The 18966-nt window shown below is 42.1% G+C and overlaps 1 protein-coding gene across 1 annotated transcript in view; it reads left to right on the forward strand.

The window, feature by feature from the left end:
* The first annotated feature begins 2621 nt into the window (after window positions 1-2621).
* Window positions 2622-18966, forward strand: part of LOC149445012 (putative cation-transporting ATPase 13A4) — a 115961-nt gene continuing 99616 nt past the window's right edge. Inside the window, exons 1-2 of the mRNA XM_089654306.1 lie at window positions 2622-2684; window positions 7418-7591. Of these exons, the coding sequence (XP_089510432.1) occupies window positions 2622-2684; window positions 7418-7591 (237 nt within the window). The remainder of the gene's footprint in view (window positions 2685-7417; window positions 7592-18966) is intronic.

An 18966-nucleotide genomic window follows, 5' to 3' on the forward strand; every position in this document is an offset into this window, starting at 1 on the left:
GTACCTCAAACAAATGAAAAACTAAATAGTGCATGACCTTCAATAACAGCTGATATATAATTTACCAAACAATAAGAATATACTTAACAAAAATATGTGCAAAAATTGAAACAAGATTCAAATCGTGAGCAACACGTGAATCGTGAAATCACTCCGTGTACACCATAAATAAATAAATGTAAACAATCAGTGTACACTCATAAACAAATGAATAAATAAGTAAAACATTAAAATTAAACAAATAAATAAAGGGGAAATAATAAATAAATAAAAATTAATAAAATTAAGTAAATAAATAAATAAATAGTGCACTCTTCGTGAACACTTCTATAGCTGAAATGCATACAATTACCCTCTCAGAGTAATAACAAGCCTTTGTAGAGTACACCCTGGACTCTCACTCCAGTAAATACAGGTGGGGTTCCATTTTTTAGGCAAGCATCTTATGTCTCCTTATCATGGGAACAGATCCAACAAGACATCAATCACATGTGCTGATATGGGTGTACTGGGTGTAATAATATGTTTGCGGCCGTTCATGTCAGAAATGACGTCACCACATTCCGCTCTCCAACCTACGCGTTACATCATTGTCACGTGACTTCATAATTTTAGGCCAAAATGTACAGTACTCTGCTACATTTCTTTGGTAAAAATAACTCAAATCAGTGTATATTATTTAGTCTGTGTGAAAGTTATAGAAACTACAAACTATGGTACCGTATGTATTAGAAAATGTATCAGTTCTGATGTATTGACAGCCTATGTCATTTCTTGAGGCCCTAAAATGCCAGGGCAGTACAACTACACCCCAAATGACCCCTTTTTGGAAAGTAGACAGTCCAAATTTGTATTTCAAATTGTATTTGATAGTCTAGCCCTCTACTCAAGTGTCACTCTGTATTATATGTTCTTTATTGAGCTTCTCTGGATTCCATATATTCTAAATTTATATATTTTGTCCCATATTTTCTGACTCATTGTACAAAAGTCAGGGCTTGTATTACTTGGCGATGTATCAATCCATCATGTGGTTTACATGGCTGTTCTCATTTAACAGGAGTCTACCTACAGGAATGTTGAAAAAATTGTGTTCGTTCAGCACATGCAGCCAATTGGCTGGAGCACTGATCAGTGTATTCTAGCAGTGGAGAAGTCCAAATGTTTGAATACAATACCAATGGGGAAGATTCCCTAATCCAACTTAAAAGTGTGGATTGGGGGAATCTGTTTTGTTTTTGACCAGCTGGCTGACTGATTAAAAAAATGAATCCTCTATAGCCAGCCTAGGTTTAGTCAAAAAAGGTTTTAAAAAAATCAGCCCAACAGGACATCTTCAGACCTTCGATGTCCCTCACCCCCACCACTTAAATTTTCTGATACAAGTGAGGATTAATAGTCGAACGATTAATAGTCGAAGGACCTGTCATAAAAATGATCTATGAATAGAGGAGGTGGACCTTTCATTCATCTGCCCATCCTTTATTCATAGATCATTTTTTCTTTCATAGAAGCTATTGTACACCTTCTATGAATGAGGAGAGAGAGCTGCAAAAAGGCCCAGAATAGTTATTTATGCATGCATGTGACAGATCCTTCAGCTCTATTTACCCCTGCTACATCGGAAGATTATGACAGAGGGAATGGGGGGGGGATTCAGAGGAGGCAAGGTTTCAACTAATTCTGCACCCATCAGCGCAAGGGACACATCATGTTAATTGTATGTAACAAGCGAAGTCTCTTTTGCTGATTTTTTAAAAACCTTTTTTAACTAAACTTAGGCTTTATTGCTTAAGTGGTTCAGTGGACGTGCAGTTGGCTGAACAATAGATATCCGTATGTGGTTGTAAATGGTGTTCTTACACAACAGAGACCAGTCACAAGTGGTGTATCTCACAGCTCCGTTCTAGGTTATGTTCTATTTAATATGTTTAGAGGGGATGTAACTGAAAGCTTGTTGTGTAAGATATGTCTCTTTGCTGATGACACAAAGGTGTGCAATAGTTTTGATATTCCTAGTTTGTGTTTGTAACATAGAACATGATGGGGCTTTGCTAGATGTTTGGTCAAAGCAGTAAACTGCAGTTCAACATTTCTAAATGCAAAATACGCCTAATGAAAATTAATCCATTGAAAATGTACAATATTGGGCATATAGTGTTGGCCAGAACTGCAGAGATAAATGATTTGGAGGTGTTTTTTTTTTCAAATGATTGCTTAATGAGCAAACAGGCAGTGAGCAAAGTGAATAGAATCCTGGGATGCATCTTTAGAGGGATCACCAGGAGGAAGGAACAGTGCCAGGACAAGGTCACCTGGTGCCCAAAATAATAGATATCAAATTGCCATCCTTGGGGTGTAGAAGAGGACATTTGTAGTAGAGCAGCTCCTTATTTGAAAAAGCAAAGAAGCATGATTTTTAATCAGCGTGGCCATCATTGTGACTTTAAGAATTAGAAGCTATATATTACTGTAATACCAGTTAAAGAGGTGTGTGCACTAGGAAGGGAGTAGAATAACATTTCTTAGCACTGGAACTATTTCAGGAAGTTGCACTGACCTATTTCTATGCCATCAGCCTAGGAAAAAGCGTACAAGACTCTCACAAGACTCCTTGAAACATGAAGACTAAAGAAAAGAATGACCACTGTGCAATTATCAATGAAGGGGAGGACAATGAGATGGTGAATATTTCTTGTTTTTTGTGCTGTATAAGATCCATCTAAATTTGGTTTACATGTCAATGCAATATATTAATCTTGGTATATATCTTTCATGTAGTGTATTTAGAGATCATATTTGATTATTTCATACTATTACAAAATACATTAATTTATATATCTTATTTTATAAAGCAAAGGGCTTTATTTTATAAAGCAAAGCAGTGAATGTGACACACCAAACACTTACAGGTGGTTATCCTTTCTCTGTGATTTAAGATGTATGTGCTAGGAAGCCATGTAGTGAATATTTGGTGACTGTGAAATTCACTGCTTTATAAATATCATCCTAAATCTATTTAGACATAAATTAGTGTAAACTCTTCAAAAAACCCTGTAATTATAGAGGTACAGTATGTGTTTAAAATATCTACACTGGTTAACTATATTCTATGGGGCATATTTATATAGTAGCAAATGTGACATTTACCAAACATGCACAGGTAGCCAATCTCATCATATTTTTTTTTTTGCCGACCAGCCACTGTAGAAATACGGTGGCAGGGCGGCACGGCTGCGCAAACGTGCTTTTGCAAAACAGGTAGGGGGCGCGCCCCCGCCCTACCTGCGCTGCCAATCGCGGCCGCGGGTGTCAGTCGCCGGGTCACGGCTGGCCATTACCTGCCGTGTCCCGGCAATTAGCGGCAATCACTGACAGAGAGCATGGCTGCAGTGTTTACCCTACACCTCTGCTTTCTGTCAGTTCCCTGTCAGCTCCTGACATGCTGATGCGGAGAGAAGAGTTTTTCTCTCCGAATCAGCGTGTTCCCGTGCAATACACACCCCCATCCCCTAATAAAACACTCCCCTCACACAGTTAACACTTTCATTGAATAAAAAAAGTTAACCCCTTCCTCCCCAGTGCCATTAGTACAGTGTCAGTGGTTTTTTTTTTGCATTGATCACTGTATTGGTGTCACTGGGGATGTCAGTGACCCCAAGTCAGTTCCCCCCCAGTGTCAGAATGTCCGCCGCAGTCCCGCCATAAGTTGCTGATCGCCGCCATTAAGTCGCTGATCGCCGCCATTATTAGTATAAAAAAAATTAAAAATCCCAGCATCTTTCCCGCCATTGTAAACGCTATAACTTTCACGTAAACCAATTAATTTACACGTATTGTTTTTTTTTTTTTAGCAAAGACATGTCACAGAATGCATTTTGGCCGAAATTTATGACGAAATTTGATTTTTAAATTTTTTTACTGGACATGTTTTATAGCAAAAAGTGCAAAATATTTTTTTTTTCTCAAAATTGTCAGCCTTTTTTTATAGCGCAAAAAATAAAAAACGCACAGGCGATCAAATACCACAGAAAGAAAGCTCAATTTGTGGGAAAAAAAAGGACGAAAATTTAATTTAAGTGCAGTGTTGCATGACCGCGCAACTGTCAGTTAAAGTAACGAGGCGCTGTAACACAAACCTCTTCTGTAACCGCTTCCTGACCACCCTATAGCAGAAATACTGCTACAGGGCGGCATGGGTGTGCAAAATCACATATATATATATATATATATATATATATATATATATATATATATACACACACATGATTTGCGCTCCCATGGTTTTCACTCCCCTCCCAGATAGCGTCAGATTGCCCGTCAGTACACCAGTCATCACATTTAACCCCTTGATTGCCAGGAGCACGCTCATGTACAATAAACCTCCATTGCTAGTATAGTGTCTGAACGGGTCAATATCTTTGATCAGATCAGCAGTATACCAGCGTTCACATTAGTATAGTGTCCCCAAAAACGCAGCGATAGTGGGATCAGCCCCGGCACCTGCCAGCACCTGCGTTTAGCCCCTACGCTTACCCCCCCTTCTTCCCCAGCAAGTGCAGTGTCAGTAGATCACTGTCACTTGATACATTGCACACAAAACCGCAGTGTTGGCAGAATCAGGCCTGATCTCTGTTAGCACTTGCCAGTAAATTTTGATGACTCTCATATGCAGCAGAGTGCCAGTACTAGTGCCGCTCTACCTTTTGGTGAACTGGCGAGTACCAGCAGTCTAGTACATCCTGGTCTTTCACATACCTCCTTGATTTTTGGAGTTGTTTTTCACGGAATATCTGTATGCATTGATTGTGGATCAAAGCAATTTATATGCACAACAATTTATCGCCACCAACCCAAATTCAAACCTTGCCAGACCAGCCGCATGGAAACTCATTAGGGTTTTTGAATTTACATTTTTTGGGGGCTAACCCTTAACATGGGCATTACTAAAAGAAATTAATTGCAGTTGTATTGGTCCGCAGACCCGATTCATCATATGCCGTGTTCTCTGCTGCCATGTCCAGGCATAGATATGAGAGTATAATGTGTTTTATGCATTTCAACGACAATACACTCTGTCATCCTTGCGGTGGCATAAACTTCTAATGCTGGGCATAAAACACCCCCACCCCCCAAAACGACCCCTTTTTGGAAAGTAGACACCCCAAAATATTTGCTGAGAGGCATGCTGAATCAATAGAAGAATTTATTTATTTACCCCAAGTTGTTGGAAAATGACAAAAAATTTTTTTTTTTTTTACACAAAATTGTCACTTAAATGATTTACTGCTGACACATGCCATGGGTATATGTGGAATTACTCCCCAAAATACATTCTGCTACTTCTCCAGAGTATGGGGGTACCACATGTGAGAGACGTTTTGGCAGTCTAGCCAAGCACAGGACCCCAAAATCCAATAAGCACCTTCAGGCTTTTAAAGGGCTTTATTTCCTCATTACACTTCCAGACTACCTATCACAGTTTCAGAGGCCCTGAAATGCCAGGATAGCACCTAACCCCCCCAAATGACCCCTTTTTGGAAAGTAGACACCCCAAGGAATCTGATAAAAAGCACGGTAAGTATTTTGCAGATCTCATTTGTTGCCACAAGTGTTTGGAAAATGAAGAAAAAAAACAAAAATATATTTTTTCTATTCTATTTTTATATTTCAAAACCTTGTGAGAAAAAATGAGATATGCAAAATACTCACCATGCCTCTTTTTAAATTCCTTGGGGTGTATACTTTCCAGAAAGGGGTCATTTGGGGGGGGGGGGGGTTTGGTGCTATCCTGGCATTTCAGGGCCTTTGAAACTGTGATAGGTAGTAAGGAAGTGTAATGAGGAAGTTACGCACCTTCAGGCTTTCAAAGTGCTCATTGGATTTCAGGCACCTGTATGTGGCTAGGCTCCCAAAAAGTCTTACACACGTAATATCCACATACTCAGTAGAAGTAGCAGAATGTATTTTGGGGTGTAATTCCACATATACCTATGGCTTGTGCGAGAAATAAATCATTTAAATTACAACTTCGTGTAAAAAAAAATTTTTGTCGTTTTCCGGAAACTTGTGGAAAAAAATAAATCTTCCATGGACTCAATATGCCTCTCAGCAGATAGCTTAGGGTGTCTACTTTCTGAAAAGGGGTCATTTGAGGTGTTTGTACTATCCTGGTATTTTAACACCTCAAGAAATGTGATGGGCAGTCAGAAAGTAAAAGCTGTGTAAATTCCATTGTCTATACCATAGTTTGTAGACACTATAACTTTCACACGAAGCAATCAATATACACTTCCTGGGATTTTTTTAACCAAAAACATGTAGAAGAATACATTTTGGCCTAAATTTATAACTAACTTTGAGTTTACTATTTATTTTTTATAGCTGAGAGTAAAAAATATAATTTTTCTTCAAAATATTTGCTTTTTTTTTGTTTATAGCATGAAAAATAAAAAGAGCACAGGTGATCAAATACCACCAAAAGAAAGTTCTATTTGTGTGAAAAAAGGATGTAAATTTCGTTTGGGTGCATCATTGCATGACCACGCAATTATCAGTTGAATTAGTGCAGCGCCAAGTAGCAAAAAGAGGCCTGGTCAGGAAGGAGGGTAAATCCTCAGGAGGGCAAGTGATTAATGAGACATAAGGGGTCGAAGGTACATTTGCCCAATGGGACACAAATGGCAAACAATAAACTGACAGGGGTTATAACCCTTACTCTATCCAAAATGATAAGTTCTACTTTTTTTACTTTTTCCTGCAGAGACACACACAGCAACAAAGACTCCAGCTATTTTCACAAAACAACCTAACATTATGTTTAAATAATCAACTTATTTGTCATATTTAATACATGAATGCAAATTTACAAGGAGATTTTGCCAATTAAAAATATATGTAAAAGACAAAGGGGTTGATCTACTAGAGCAGTGGTCTCCAAACTGCGGCCTGGGGGCCGGATGTGGCCCTTTGCTTGCTTTTTTCCAGGCCCTTGGGCCACTTTTTACCCCACTGTCAGCAACAATGAATCATAGTTTCTGCCCTTGACATCTACAATAGGGCATTATTTCTCTCACTGACACCAAGGATGGGCAATATTCATCTCACTGAGACCAACTATCCCTTCCCCTAATACCGAAAAGAGGGCACTGTTTACTCCCAATGACACCAAGACATTTTCTAAAGTTGAAGGACAGTAAACTGACCCTTTGTTTAGAAAGTTTGGAGACCCCTGTACTAGAGGAACAGAGAATGTTGACTTTACAAAGTGAGCTTAGTAAATATGATGGTCAATCAACAAATCACATGCTAACAAAAATCCTGTTTTTTAAAAATTCCCTTGCACATGAATCCTTTAGTAAATCAACCTCATTGTGCTTGCACTTTAACTTTTATTTTACTTTCGTTTTCTCAATAGGAAATTTTTGGATACAAGTTAAGCATTCCTTGGATTGTCCTATGTGTATTTGGTTACTGTTTATCAGGTGGAATTCTTTTGCTGATCTTTTATTGGAAGCCAGAGTGGAGCGTGTGGGCAAACTGTGTCCAATCCTCTTTGGAGAAAGCCAATGTGGTTTTACTTAGAACAACTGTAAGTTAAGCACATTTTGTTCTACATTAGCATATTGGAATAGCATTTTGTAATTTGATATTATTAGCTTTTTATAAAATTAATTATATTTATGAATTAATGACAACAGTGTGTATTTTTCATCTGACTTTTACTAGATAATGGCAACCATTAGTGTTTTTAAAAAAATAGCTGTAATTATAAACACTTTTTAGATGCATATTTATTTATACCACTCAACAAATTAGGGAACCATGCTAATATTGATGTGGTGTATGTTTGTATTTCCTACAATGTGATCTTCCTTTTGCCATGAGCCACTTAGCTAAGGTGACCTTGATAAACTGGCACTTCACAAGGCACAATGCAATAATGATGGGTATGTGTGCCCAAATCACATTCAGGGACGGACTGACCATTTGGAAACTCGGGCACTGCCCGAGGGGCCGGGGTCAATAGGGGGCCCCATGAGATGCCCCTGGTACCTTTTTCATAGGCTTTTTTGAGTTTGGGCAAGGACACAGGGGCCCCATGATCCCCTATTGCCCGGGGGCCCCATGAGTTGTCAGTCCGCCCCTGATCACATTACAGCAGTCTGTGATCCTGTGCCCAATGCTGTACGACACCTAACACAATTAGAATGTTTCAGACAAACCTGTCAGTTGATAACAAATTAAAGCAGCCACTGCTAACTTATTTTATATGACCTTGATTATCTGGAATTCAACTCGTATAAGAGCAGTGTATGCAGCAAGCTTTTACAAAGACCTCATTACTAAGCTTTGGTAAAGCCTTTACAGTGCCAGTCAGATCCCATTTGAGAATTTAAAAGCACAATGAAACTTCACTATCATTTTTATTTAAATGGGCTCCAAGAAGATTTATGCCATAATGAGCAAGTATACACTACAGTACATATTAGCTTATTATGTCAGACTTACCTGTCAAATGAAGCCCTTCAGCACTCCAGATGGTCCCAGGTGCACCCTTACTTCCAGGTTCGCACTGTTTGGCAGCCTGAATAGCTAAGTCGTGATGATGTCACTCCTGCATAAGCACATGGGAGCCACTGGATCATGGCACAGATCAATGCCGTAATTATACTCTGAGTTGCGCTTGCGTGGCTCAGTGTACGAGGCGTGACAGTTTAGCTTCCACAATGCATGTGGCATAGCATTATGTATAGTAGTGAGTCGCAAAGCCATTTGCACTCAAGTGGATTCTAACTGGAACTTGCCTGGGTCGCTATCCAGCTGACTTAGTCTTTACAGAGTAGTAGAAGAAATAATGCATGCATGTGTTGGCTGTTGGCAGAAAATGAATGACATGAATATGGAGTAGTGGATTAACATCACTTTTGCCTGAAAATTGGCAAAAGTACAAGTGAAACTTTAATTCTGGAGGCGGGCATGGGAGGAGGAGACCAGGGAACTAGAGAGAAGGAGGTCTTGTGAGGAGCGGAGTGTGCGTGCTGGGCGGTACTTGGATATTAGGTCAATGATGTAGTTCGGGGCAGTATGGTGGATAGCTTTGTAAGTCAGCGTTAGGATTTTGAATTTGATCCGTTGCGCAATCGGAAGCCAGTGGAGGGATTGGCAGAGGGGGGTGGCGGAGACAGAGTGGTTGGAAAGGTGAATGAGTCTGGCAGCCATATTCAGGATGGACTGAAGCGGGGATAGCCAGCGACGAGGCAGGCCAATGAGGAGGGAGTTGCAGTAGTCGAGTTGTGATATGATGAGGGAGTGGATGAGCTGTTTAGTGGTTTCTGGAGTTAGGAACATGCGGATTTTGGCGATGTTGCGGAGGTGGAGTCTAAACGAGTTTGTTAAAGATTGGATTTGGGGCTGGAAGGATAGGTTGGAGTCCAGAATGACACCAAGTACTCTGGCCTGCGGGGCGGGTTTGAAGGTAGCGTTATTCGATGTGATAGAGAAGTCAATGGGGGGTGGTGTCCGGGCTGGGGGGAAGACAAGAAACTTGGTTTTGGAGAGGTTCAGTTTAAGGAAGGGGAGCGACATCCAGTCTGATATGTCGCTCAGTAGGTGTGTGATTCGGGCAGAGACCGAGGGGGTGAGGTGGGGGGTTGAGAGATAGATTTGTGTGTCGTCGGCATAGGGGTGGTAGTTGAAGCCGTGAGAGTGTATGAGTTGGCCAAGGGAGGAGGTGTAGATGGAGAAGAGAAGGGGCCCGAGGACAGAGCCTTGAGGGACCCCAACAGAGAGGGGGAGTGAGAGGGAGGTGGTAGCATTATAGGTAACGCTGAAAGAGCGTAGGATGAGAGCCAGGAGAGAGCAGAATCTCTGAGGCCGAGGGAGTGTAGTTTTTTGAGGAGGAGGGGGTGGTCGACTGTGTTGAAGGCCGCAGAAAGGTCAAGGAGTAGGAGCACTGAATAGTGGACATTAGCTTTGGCGGTTAGCAGGTCGTTGGAGAGTTTGAGTAAGGCAGTTTCGGTGGAGTGTAGGGGACGGAAGCCAGACTGTAGGGGATCGAGGAGGTTGTTGTTGTTGAAGTGAGAGCATAGGCAGGTGTAGACTAGGCGCTCGAGGAGTTTAGATGTAAATGGGAGCAGGGAGATGGGTCTGAGGTTGTTCGGGTCATTGGGGTCCAGGGAGGGTTTTTTAAGTATGGGGGTGATGTGTGCATGTTTCAGAGGGGAGGGGAAAGTGCCGGAGGAGAGGGAAAGATTGAAGATGTGGGTGAGGGAGCGTAGGATGGAGGGGGAGGGAGGTCGTAGGAGTTGTGAGGGGATAGGGTCGAGGGGGCAGGTGGTGAGGCGGGCTTCAGAGAGGATCTTAGAGACTTCCTCGATGGTAGTAAGGTTAAAGGTGCGGAGTGTTGGGGGAACTTCAGTATGAGGAATGTAGGGTAGGGTGGAAGAGGAGGTCAGAGCAGTGGTGGGGCCGTGGGAGAGGGGTGATGAGGGGGTAGCTGAGTGAGGGGGAAGGGGGTTGGAGGGAGTTTGAGCAGCGACGAAGTCCCTGCGGGTTATGTCAAGGGGGAGGGGGAATGAGGGGGTAGCTGTGTGAAAGGGGACAGGTTGAGAGGGCGTGTGAGTTGCGGCAATGTCCTTGCGAATTGTGTCAATCTTGTTTTTGAAGTGATTGGCAATCTCAAGGACAGTGAGTGAGGTGCTGGGTGGAGGTGGGGGTGGCGAGAGTAGAGAGTTGAAGGTGGAGAAGAGTTGGCGAGGATTGGAGGAGAGGGCCTTGATGAGGGTCGGGAAGTAGGCTTGTTTGGCAGAATGGAGGGAGGAGGTGTAGGTGTGGAAGGCAGATTTGTAGCGGGTGAAGGCTTGTTGGGATTTGGTTTTGCGCCATAGTCGCTCCAGGGCACGACTGTGTCGTTTGAGGGTTTTGGTGTGATCAGTCTGCCAGGGCTGGAGCGGTCAGGGTCTGATGTTGCGTGTGGTTAAAGGCGCTAGTGAGTCAAGGGCTGTTGAGAGAGCGTTGTTGTAGGCGATCATAGCCAAGTCGGGGCAGGACAGGGGGAGGATGCTGTCGTGGAGTTGATCAGCTGCAGAGTGGAGGGAGGCAGGGTTAAGGTTGCGGAGGTTACGGCTGGTAGTAGTGTGACATTTGGAGGGGTAGGCGTTGGAGGACGAGGAGATAGAGAAGGTAATCAGGTTGTGGTCAGAGAGAGGGAAGGGGGTGTTAGTGAGGTTGTGGGGAGCGCAGTGGTTGGAGAAGACAAGATCAAGGATATTACCGTCAGAGTGGGTGGTGGATTGTATGCACTGTGCAAGTGCAAAGGAGGAGGTTAAGTGGAGGAGACTGGCTGTGTCCGGGTTGTCGAGGTTGACAGGGATGTCGAAATCCCCAAGGATGATGGTGGGTAGCTCAGAGGAGAGGAAGAAGGGTAGCCAGGAGGAGAAGTCATCCAGGAAGCGGGGTATGGCTCCAGGAGGCCAGTATATCACAGCAAGCTTCAGGGGGGTTGGGGAGAATAGTCGGACGCAGTGGGCCTCGAAAGAGGAGAAGGATAGGGAGGGGGGGGTTTGGGAGGACTCGGTGCAGCAGGGGAGGTAGAGTCAGTAGGCTGGATCCAGGTTTCCGTAATCGCCAGGAGGTTGAGGGAATGAGAAACAAAGAGGTCGTGGATGGAGGTAAGCTTGTTGCACACCGATCGGGCGTTCAGGAGTGCACATGAAAATGGGGGGGAGATTTTAGGGAGCAGGGGGACAGATATTAAGTTGCGGGGGTTGCGGCAGGACGTGGAGGCGGGAGGGTGTTGTGCGGGTGAGGGAAGTGGTGGAGAGCCAGGATTCGGGGAGATGTCCCCCGCGGTTATGAGAAGGAGAAGGGTGAGAAAGGTGGCATGGGAGCGGGATGTGCAGGAGCGTGAGAGACTACTAGTGGAGGTGTTTGGGTCAGTGGGAGAGTGGAGTAATAGGAGGAGGTGGTGGGTGCCATAGAGGGGTGAAGGAAGCAGTGAGGACACAATATACAATTGTTTGGGAGGGGCAGAGGGATATAGTGAATGGATTTTGGGAACGGAGGAGAGGAAAATGAGAAGGAGGAGTGGAAGAGGCATTTTGGGGAGGTGATGAGAGCAATAGTAGGGAGATGATAGCAATGAGGGGGAGATGTACAAGTTTTGGGGTGGAGCAGAGGGGTAAAGAAATGAGATTTGGGAATAGAGGATAGTAATATGGAAAGGAGAAGAGGGGACATATTGTATAAAAGGTACATGGAATGTGACTCAGGCATGTAAGAGATGTTTCCCAGGGTGTTTGCTTGCAGTAGGGTTTCTTGTTGTTGTTGTATCTTCCTGCTGCTTAAGTTCTCCTGCTTTAGTTCAACTGCTGTGTTTAACTGCATCGCACTTGTTCAAAGCCGCACTCAATCTGAAGCAGCACCCCCATCAGAGACTGTGCCCCCCATCAGAGATCTCCCCCCATGAGCTGATCTTAATTTATAGGGAGATGCTCAAATGAGCATTCAACTCCACCCCAATTAGAAGCTGATAAGGCTCACATGAATAGTGGGGGATGTTTCTTAGGAACCAGGCTACAGTCATAAACCTGAGTGCACCTAGAGGTGAGGACTGGTCAACATATACACAAATATAAATACACCATTTGTTCAGAATTTAACAGGAGTCAATGTGTTTTTTCTGGTTAAGAGCGGAGGTAGGAGATAGATGCAGTTACCCAGAGAAGAACGACATAAGTCAATGCGTTTTTCTGCTTTCAGCTGTGCTGGGAGGCATGGTGACCGCACCCATGCTTCCCAGACGTGTCCACCTTAACACTTGCCCTTCTAAAGAGCAAACTTTGGCGAATTGTTTTCCAGAGGGCATTTGACAGGTGGTAAGGAGGTATTACATTGCTTCCTCACTGCCTGTTCTAACCCCTAAAAGCCTGAACCACTATGTGTGCATGCAACTATGGGCATTGCATACATTTGCAAGGCAGTTGCAGTGCAGCCCTATTCACAGGGGGATCATTTTTGCTGCACTTCATGCACCACAAGCTTGCTCTTCATGCTCTTCGTGCTACAAGGCCCATTTGTCTGCTTTTAGAGCTGTCAGTCTTAAGTTGTCCATACACTAGTAGATTTGTGAATGAGCATTCATATGAATATTTGTATGAACTTGAACATTTATACAACGTGAAATTTCTCAGTACATTCAAAGACTTAATGAATGTTTTAAAGTAATTTCAGTTAATTTGCTTTTAATGATCAATTTTGGAATGAATGTAATTTCCTGAATGAAAACCACATTCAAATTATAAATTTGTTTTAGAAAAATTTTCCATCCTGTCCCTTTAAATTTTCTTATTAAAAATCAATGTTGATTTGAGCCCACTAAAAATGTAAAATAATTGAATGAACAATCCAAAAACAAAAATATTTTAAACAAAAATTTTAGCCATTTTTGTTCTTTTCTACTTGTGTAACTGATCCATAACAATTATTTGTACATGCTTTGTAAGGTCTGTGACTCATTAGGTAGCTGTCAAAATCAACCAATATTTCAAGATCCACAAAACTGAAAAAAAAAATACAAGATTCTAGTTACTGGGTATTAGAGATGAGCGAATTTCTCAAAAATTCGATTCGGCTGATTCGGCGAATTCCAGTGTGAAATTCGATTCGATGCGAATTTCTTCGCTACGAAGATGACTTATAAAAAGGGTTTCTAGGCTTCAGAGAGCCTTTAAATTAGTGCAGAACACTGTACCTTTAATTTAAATGCCCTTGGAGATGAGGAAAGAGAAGGAGAAGGAGAAGGATGAGAAGAAGGAGAAGGATGAGAAGAAGGAGAAGGAGAAGGATGAGAAGAAGGAGAAGGAGAAGGATGAGAAGAAGGAGAAGGAGAAGGATGAGAAGAAGGAGAAGGATGAGAAGAAGGAGAAGGATGAGAAGAAGGAGAAGGAGAAGGATGAGAAGAAGGAGAAGGATGAGAAGAAGGAGAAGGAGAAGGATGAGAAGATGGAGAAGGAGAAGGATGAGAAGAAGGAGAAGGAGAAGGATGAGAAGAAGGAGAAGGAGAAGGATGAGAAGAAGGAGAAGGATGAGGAGAAGGAGAAGGATGAGGAGAAGGAGAAGGATGAGAAGAAGGAGAAGGATGAGAAGAAGGAGAAGGATGAGAGGAGAAGGATGAGAAGAAGGAGAAGGAGAAGGATGAGAAGAAGGAGAAGGATGAGAAGAAGGAGAAGGATGAGAAGAAGGAGAAGGAGAAGGAGAAGGAGAAGGATGAGAAGAAGGAAAAGGAGAAGGATGAGAAGATGGAGAAGGAGAAGGATGAGAAGAAGGAGAAGGAGAAGGATGAGAAGAAGGAGAAGGAGAAGGATGAGGAGAAGGAGAAGGATGAGAAGAAGGAGAAGGAGAAGGATGAGAAGAAGGAGAAGGAGAAGGATGAGAAGAAGGAGAAGGAGAAGGATGAGAAGAAGGAGAAGGAGAAGGATGAGAAGAAGGAGAAGGAGAAGGATGAGAAGAAGGAGAAGGATGAGAAGAAGGAGAAGGAGAAGGATGAGAAGAAGGAGAAGGAGAAGGATGAGAAGAAGGAGAAGGATGAGAAGAAGGAGAAGGATGAGAAGAAGGATGAGAAGAAGGATGAGAAGAAGAAGGATGAGAAGAAGGACAGTTCTGTGACAGTTTCTGTCTATTTCTGACAGTTCTGGGACATTCACTCCATACAGCTGTTTCAACCGCTGTATGGAGGGAATGTCATGGAACTGTCAGAAATAGACTATTAATGACAGTTCTGGGACTGTCCTTCCATGCAGCGGTTGAAACATTGTATGTATTTGTTTCCATAAATGGATCCATTTATGGAAACAAATACATACAATGTTTCAACCGCTGTATGGAAGGACAGTCCCAGAACTGTCATAAATAGTCTATTTCTGACAGTTCTATGACATTCCCTCCATACAGCGGTTGAAACAGCTGTATGGAGTGAATGTCCCAGAACTGTCAGAAATAGACTATTTATGACAGTTCTGGGACATTCACTCCATACAGCGGTTGAAACATTGTATCTATTTTTTTCCATAAATGACATTCTGCAGATACACTTAGAGGAGCGCTGCAGATACACTTTTTGCCGGCTTGGAATTATTCTTATTTTCATCCTACTTCTTCTTTTTCTTCTTATGAGGATGAGGATGAAGAAGAAGAAGTAGGATGAAAATAAGATTAATTCCAAGCCGGCAAAAAGTGTATCTGCAGCGCTCCTCTAAGTGTATTTGCAGAATGTCATTTATGGAAAAAAATAGATACAATGTTTCAACCGCTGTATGGAAGGACAGTCCCAGAACTGTCATAAATAGTCTATTTCCGACAGTTCTGGGACATTCACTCCATACAGCTGTTTCAACCGCTGTATGGAGGGAATGTCATAGAACTGTCAGAAATAGACTATTAATGACAGTTCTGGGACTGTCCTTCCATACAGCGGTTGAAACATTGTATGTATTTGTTTCCATAAATGGATCCATTTATGGAAACAAATACATACAATGTTTCAACCGCTGTATGGAAGGACAGTCCCAGAACTGTCATAAATAGTCTATTTCTGACAGTTCTATGACATTCCCTCCATACAGCGGTTGAAACAGCTGTATGGAGTGAATGTCCCAGAACTGTCAGAAATAGACTATTTATGACAGTTCTGGGACATTCACTCCATACAGCGGTTGAAACATTGTATCTATTTTTTTCCATAAATGACATTCTGCAGATACACTTAGAGGAGCGCTGCAGATACACTTTTTGCCGGCTTGGAATTAATCTTATTTTCATCCTACTTCTTCTTCTTCATCCTCATCCTCATAAGAAGAAAAAGAAGAAGTAGGATGAAAATAAGAATAATTCCAAGCCGGCAAAAAGTGTATCTGCAGCGCTCCTCTAAGTGTATCTGCAGAATGTCATTTATGGAAAAAAATAGATACAATGTTTCAACCGCTGTATGGAGTGAATGTCCCAGAACTGTCAGAAATAGTCTATTTCTGACAGTTCTGGGACATTCACTCCATACAGCTGTTTCAACCGCTGTATGGAGGGAATGTCATAGAACTGTCAGAAATAGACTATTTATGACAGTTCTGGGACTGTCCTTCCATACAGCGGTTGAAACATTGTATGTATTTGTTTCCATAAATGGATCCATTTATGGAAACAAATACATACAATGTTTCAACCGCTGTATGGAAGGACAGTCCCAGAACTGTCATTAATAGTCTATTTCTGACAGTTCCATGACATTCCCTCCATACAGCGGTTTCCGGCAAAAAGTGTATGTGCAGAGTTCCTCTATTCTGCAGATACACTTAGAGGAGCTCTGCAGATACACTTAGAGGAGCTCTGCACATACACTTTTTGCCGGCTTGGAATTATTCTTATTTTCATCCTACTTCTTCTTCTTCTTCTTCTTCTTCTTCATCCTCATCCTCATCCTCTTCTTCTTCTTCTGAGGATGAGGATGAGGATGAAGAAGAAGAAGAAGAAGAAGTAGGATGAAAATAAAATTAATTCCAAGCCGGCAAAAAGTGTATGTGCAGAGCTCCTCTAAGTGTATCTGCAGAATAGAGGAACTCTGCACATACACTTTTTGCCGGCTTGCAATTATTCTTATTTTCATCCTACTTCTTCTTCTTCTTCTTCATCCTCTTCTTCTTCTTCTGAGGATGAGGATAAAGAAGAAGAAGAAGAAGAAGAAGTAGGATGAAAATAAGATTAATTCCAAACAGGCAAAAAGTGTATGTGCAGAGCTCCTCTAAGTGTATCTGCAGAATAGAGGAACTCTGCACATACACTTTTTGCCGGCTTGGAATTATTCTTCTTTTCATCCTACTGCTTCTTCTTCTTCTTCATCCTCATCCTCATCCTCAGAAGAAGAGGATGAGGATGAGGATGAGGATGAAGAAGAAGAAGAAGAAGAAGTAGGATGAAAAGAAGAATAATTCCAAGCCGGCAAAAAGTGTATGTGCAGAGTTCCTCTATTTCTGACAGTTCTCTCACAGCTTCTTCACATGTACAGCGGTTGAAACATCTGTATCCTAAATGGAAACTAATAGATACAAATTGTATCTATTAGTTTCCATTTAGGATACAGATGTTTCAACCGCTGTACATGTGAAGAAGCTGTGAGAGAACTGTCAGAAATAGAGGAACTCTGCACATACACTTTTTGCCGGCTTGGAATTATTCTTCTTTTCATCCTACTTCTTCTTCTTCTTCTTCATCCTCATCCTCATCCTCTTCTTCTGAGGATGAAGATGAAGAAGAAGAAGAAGTAGGATGAAAAGAAGAATAATTCCAAGCCGGCAAAAAGTGTATGTGCAGAGTTCCTCTATTTCTGACAGTTCTCTCACAGCTTCTTCACATGAACAGTGGTTGAAACATCTGTATCCTAAATGTAAACTAATAGATACAATGTTTCAACCGCTAAACATGTGTTCCTTCTGTCAGAGAACTGTCAGAAATAGCGGAGCTCACTGCAGGGACACTTTTGCCGGCTGATCGGGAAATGTTCGATTCGCGCACCCGAAGTAGGCAAAATTTCGGTTTCGCCGCGAATCGAATATTTCCTGAAATTCGACTCGAATTCCGGTTCGCCTGGTTCGATTCGCTCATCTCTACTGGGTATAATTGTATGATGTTACACCCAAAAACAATAATAAACACCTTTTCCTAATCATTTGAGGTAAGTAGTACTCTTGGGGATTGGTTTACTAAAGGTAAATAGACTTTTCATTTTGTGTAAAGTAAATTGCAATTTGGAAGGGAATTTTCTCCAGAGCTTAGTAAATGAGGTGAAGCTCTTCTGACTTCCATCATCCAATCATGTGCAAGCAAAAATGCGGTTTCTTTACCTTGCATGCGTTTGGTTATTCTTTACAAAGTGAAATGTCATCACATTCACTAGGCTCTGGGGAAATTTCCCTTGCAAAGTACAACTTCCCTTTTTATTCAGTAAAACAAACTCTTACTTTCTAAGAGTGCTACTCACCTCAAGCAGCTAGCGACTGACAACTGTAGTAGTCACAAAAGGAATTTTTTTTTTTGGTTGATCAAAACGACAGTCCTGCAGCTTGCACCTTTAATAAAGTTAAAGTGTTTGTAAAGGCAGTTTTGTTTTAACCTTCAGGCATTCTATGCATGAAGGCAAAAAATATTCAGTATGTAACTCCCCCCAGACCCCCCCCTTCCTTTTTACTCACTGGAGCCTGATCTTGATCCAGCGATGTGCACAAGAGGCTCTCTTGGCTCTCTCTCCCCTCCTTGGCTCAGACACGTAAGCAGGAGCCATTGGATCCTGCTGTAGTCAATTGCATCCAGTGGGGAGGGAGTGGCGGTGGGGTGTAGACACACAGAGCTGACTCAGGACCGAGCATGCACGAGTGCCTCCAGAGCAAGCAGCTTACTATGAGTGTCCTCAACAGGGGAGAATAGCCAGAACTGCCGGAGGAGGACCCGAGAAGAGGAGGATCGGGGCTGCTCTGTGCAAACTCACTGCATAGAGCAAGTAAGTATGACCTGTTTGTTATTTAAAAAAATAAAAAATCTTCTTTTCAAGCACTTTAATAATACTTAATATAATTGTATCTGTAAGCATGAGATATTTGATATCTTTAAATCAAACATCTGAAATCGGTCTAAAGCAGTGTCATAGTGTGGGGTTTCTAAATATTACTTGCAAACAGCTTGTTTACTGTTTGTTGAATGTACAGTATGTTGTAAATGGACCCTACATAAGTCCATAATGGTGGGTATTTCTCACTGGTATACTAAGTACAGTATTCATACATCTTTTTCATCACAGTGCAATGACTAATTTCTTGTCCTCTGGGTATTTACAAATACCATCTGCAGTCAGATGTACATTTAGTTTTTGCTCCCCTCCCATTTCTTTTTGTGTCTATTGAAGTTTCCAGATAATTTAAAAGG

This window comes from Staurois parvus, unplaced genomic scaffold (genome assembly GCF_062004578.1).
Source record: "Staurois parvus isolate SC_StPar_1 unplaced genomic scaffold, SC_StPar_1.0 ptg000750l, whole genome shotgun sequence".
In the NCBI taxonomy this organism is placed as follows: Eukaryota; Metazoa; Chordata; class Amphibia; order Anura; family Ranidae; genus Staurois; species Staurois parvus.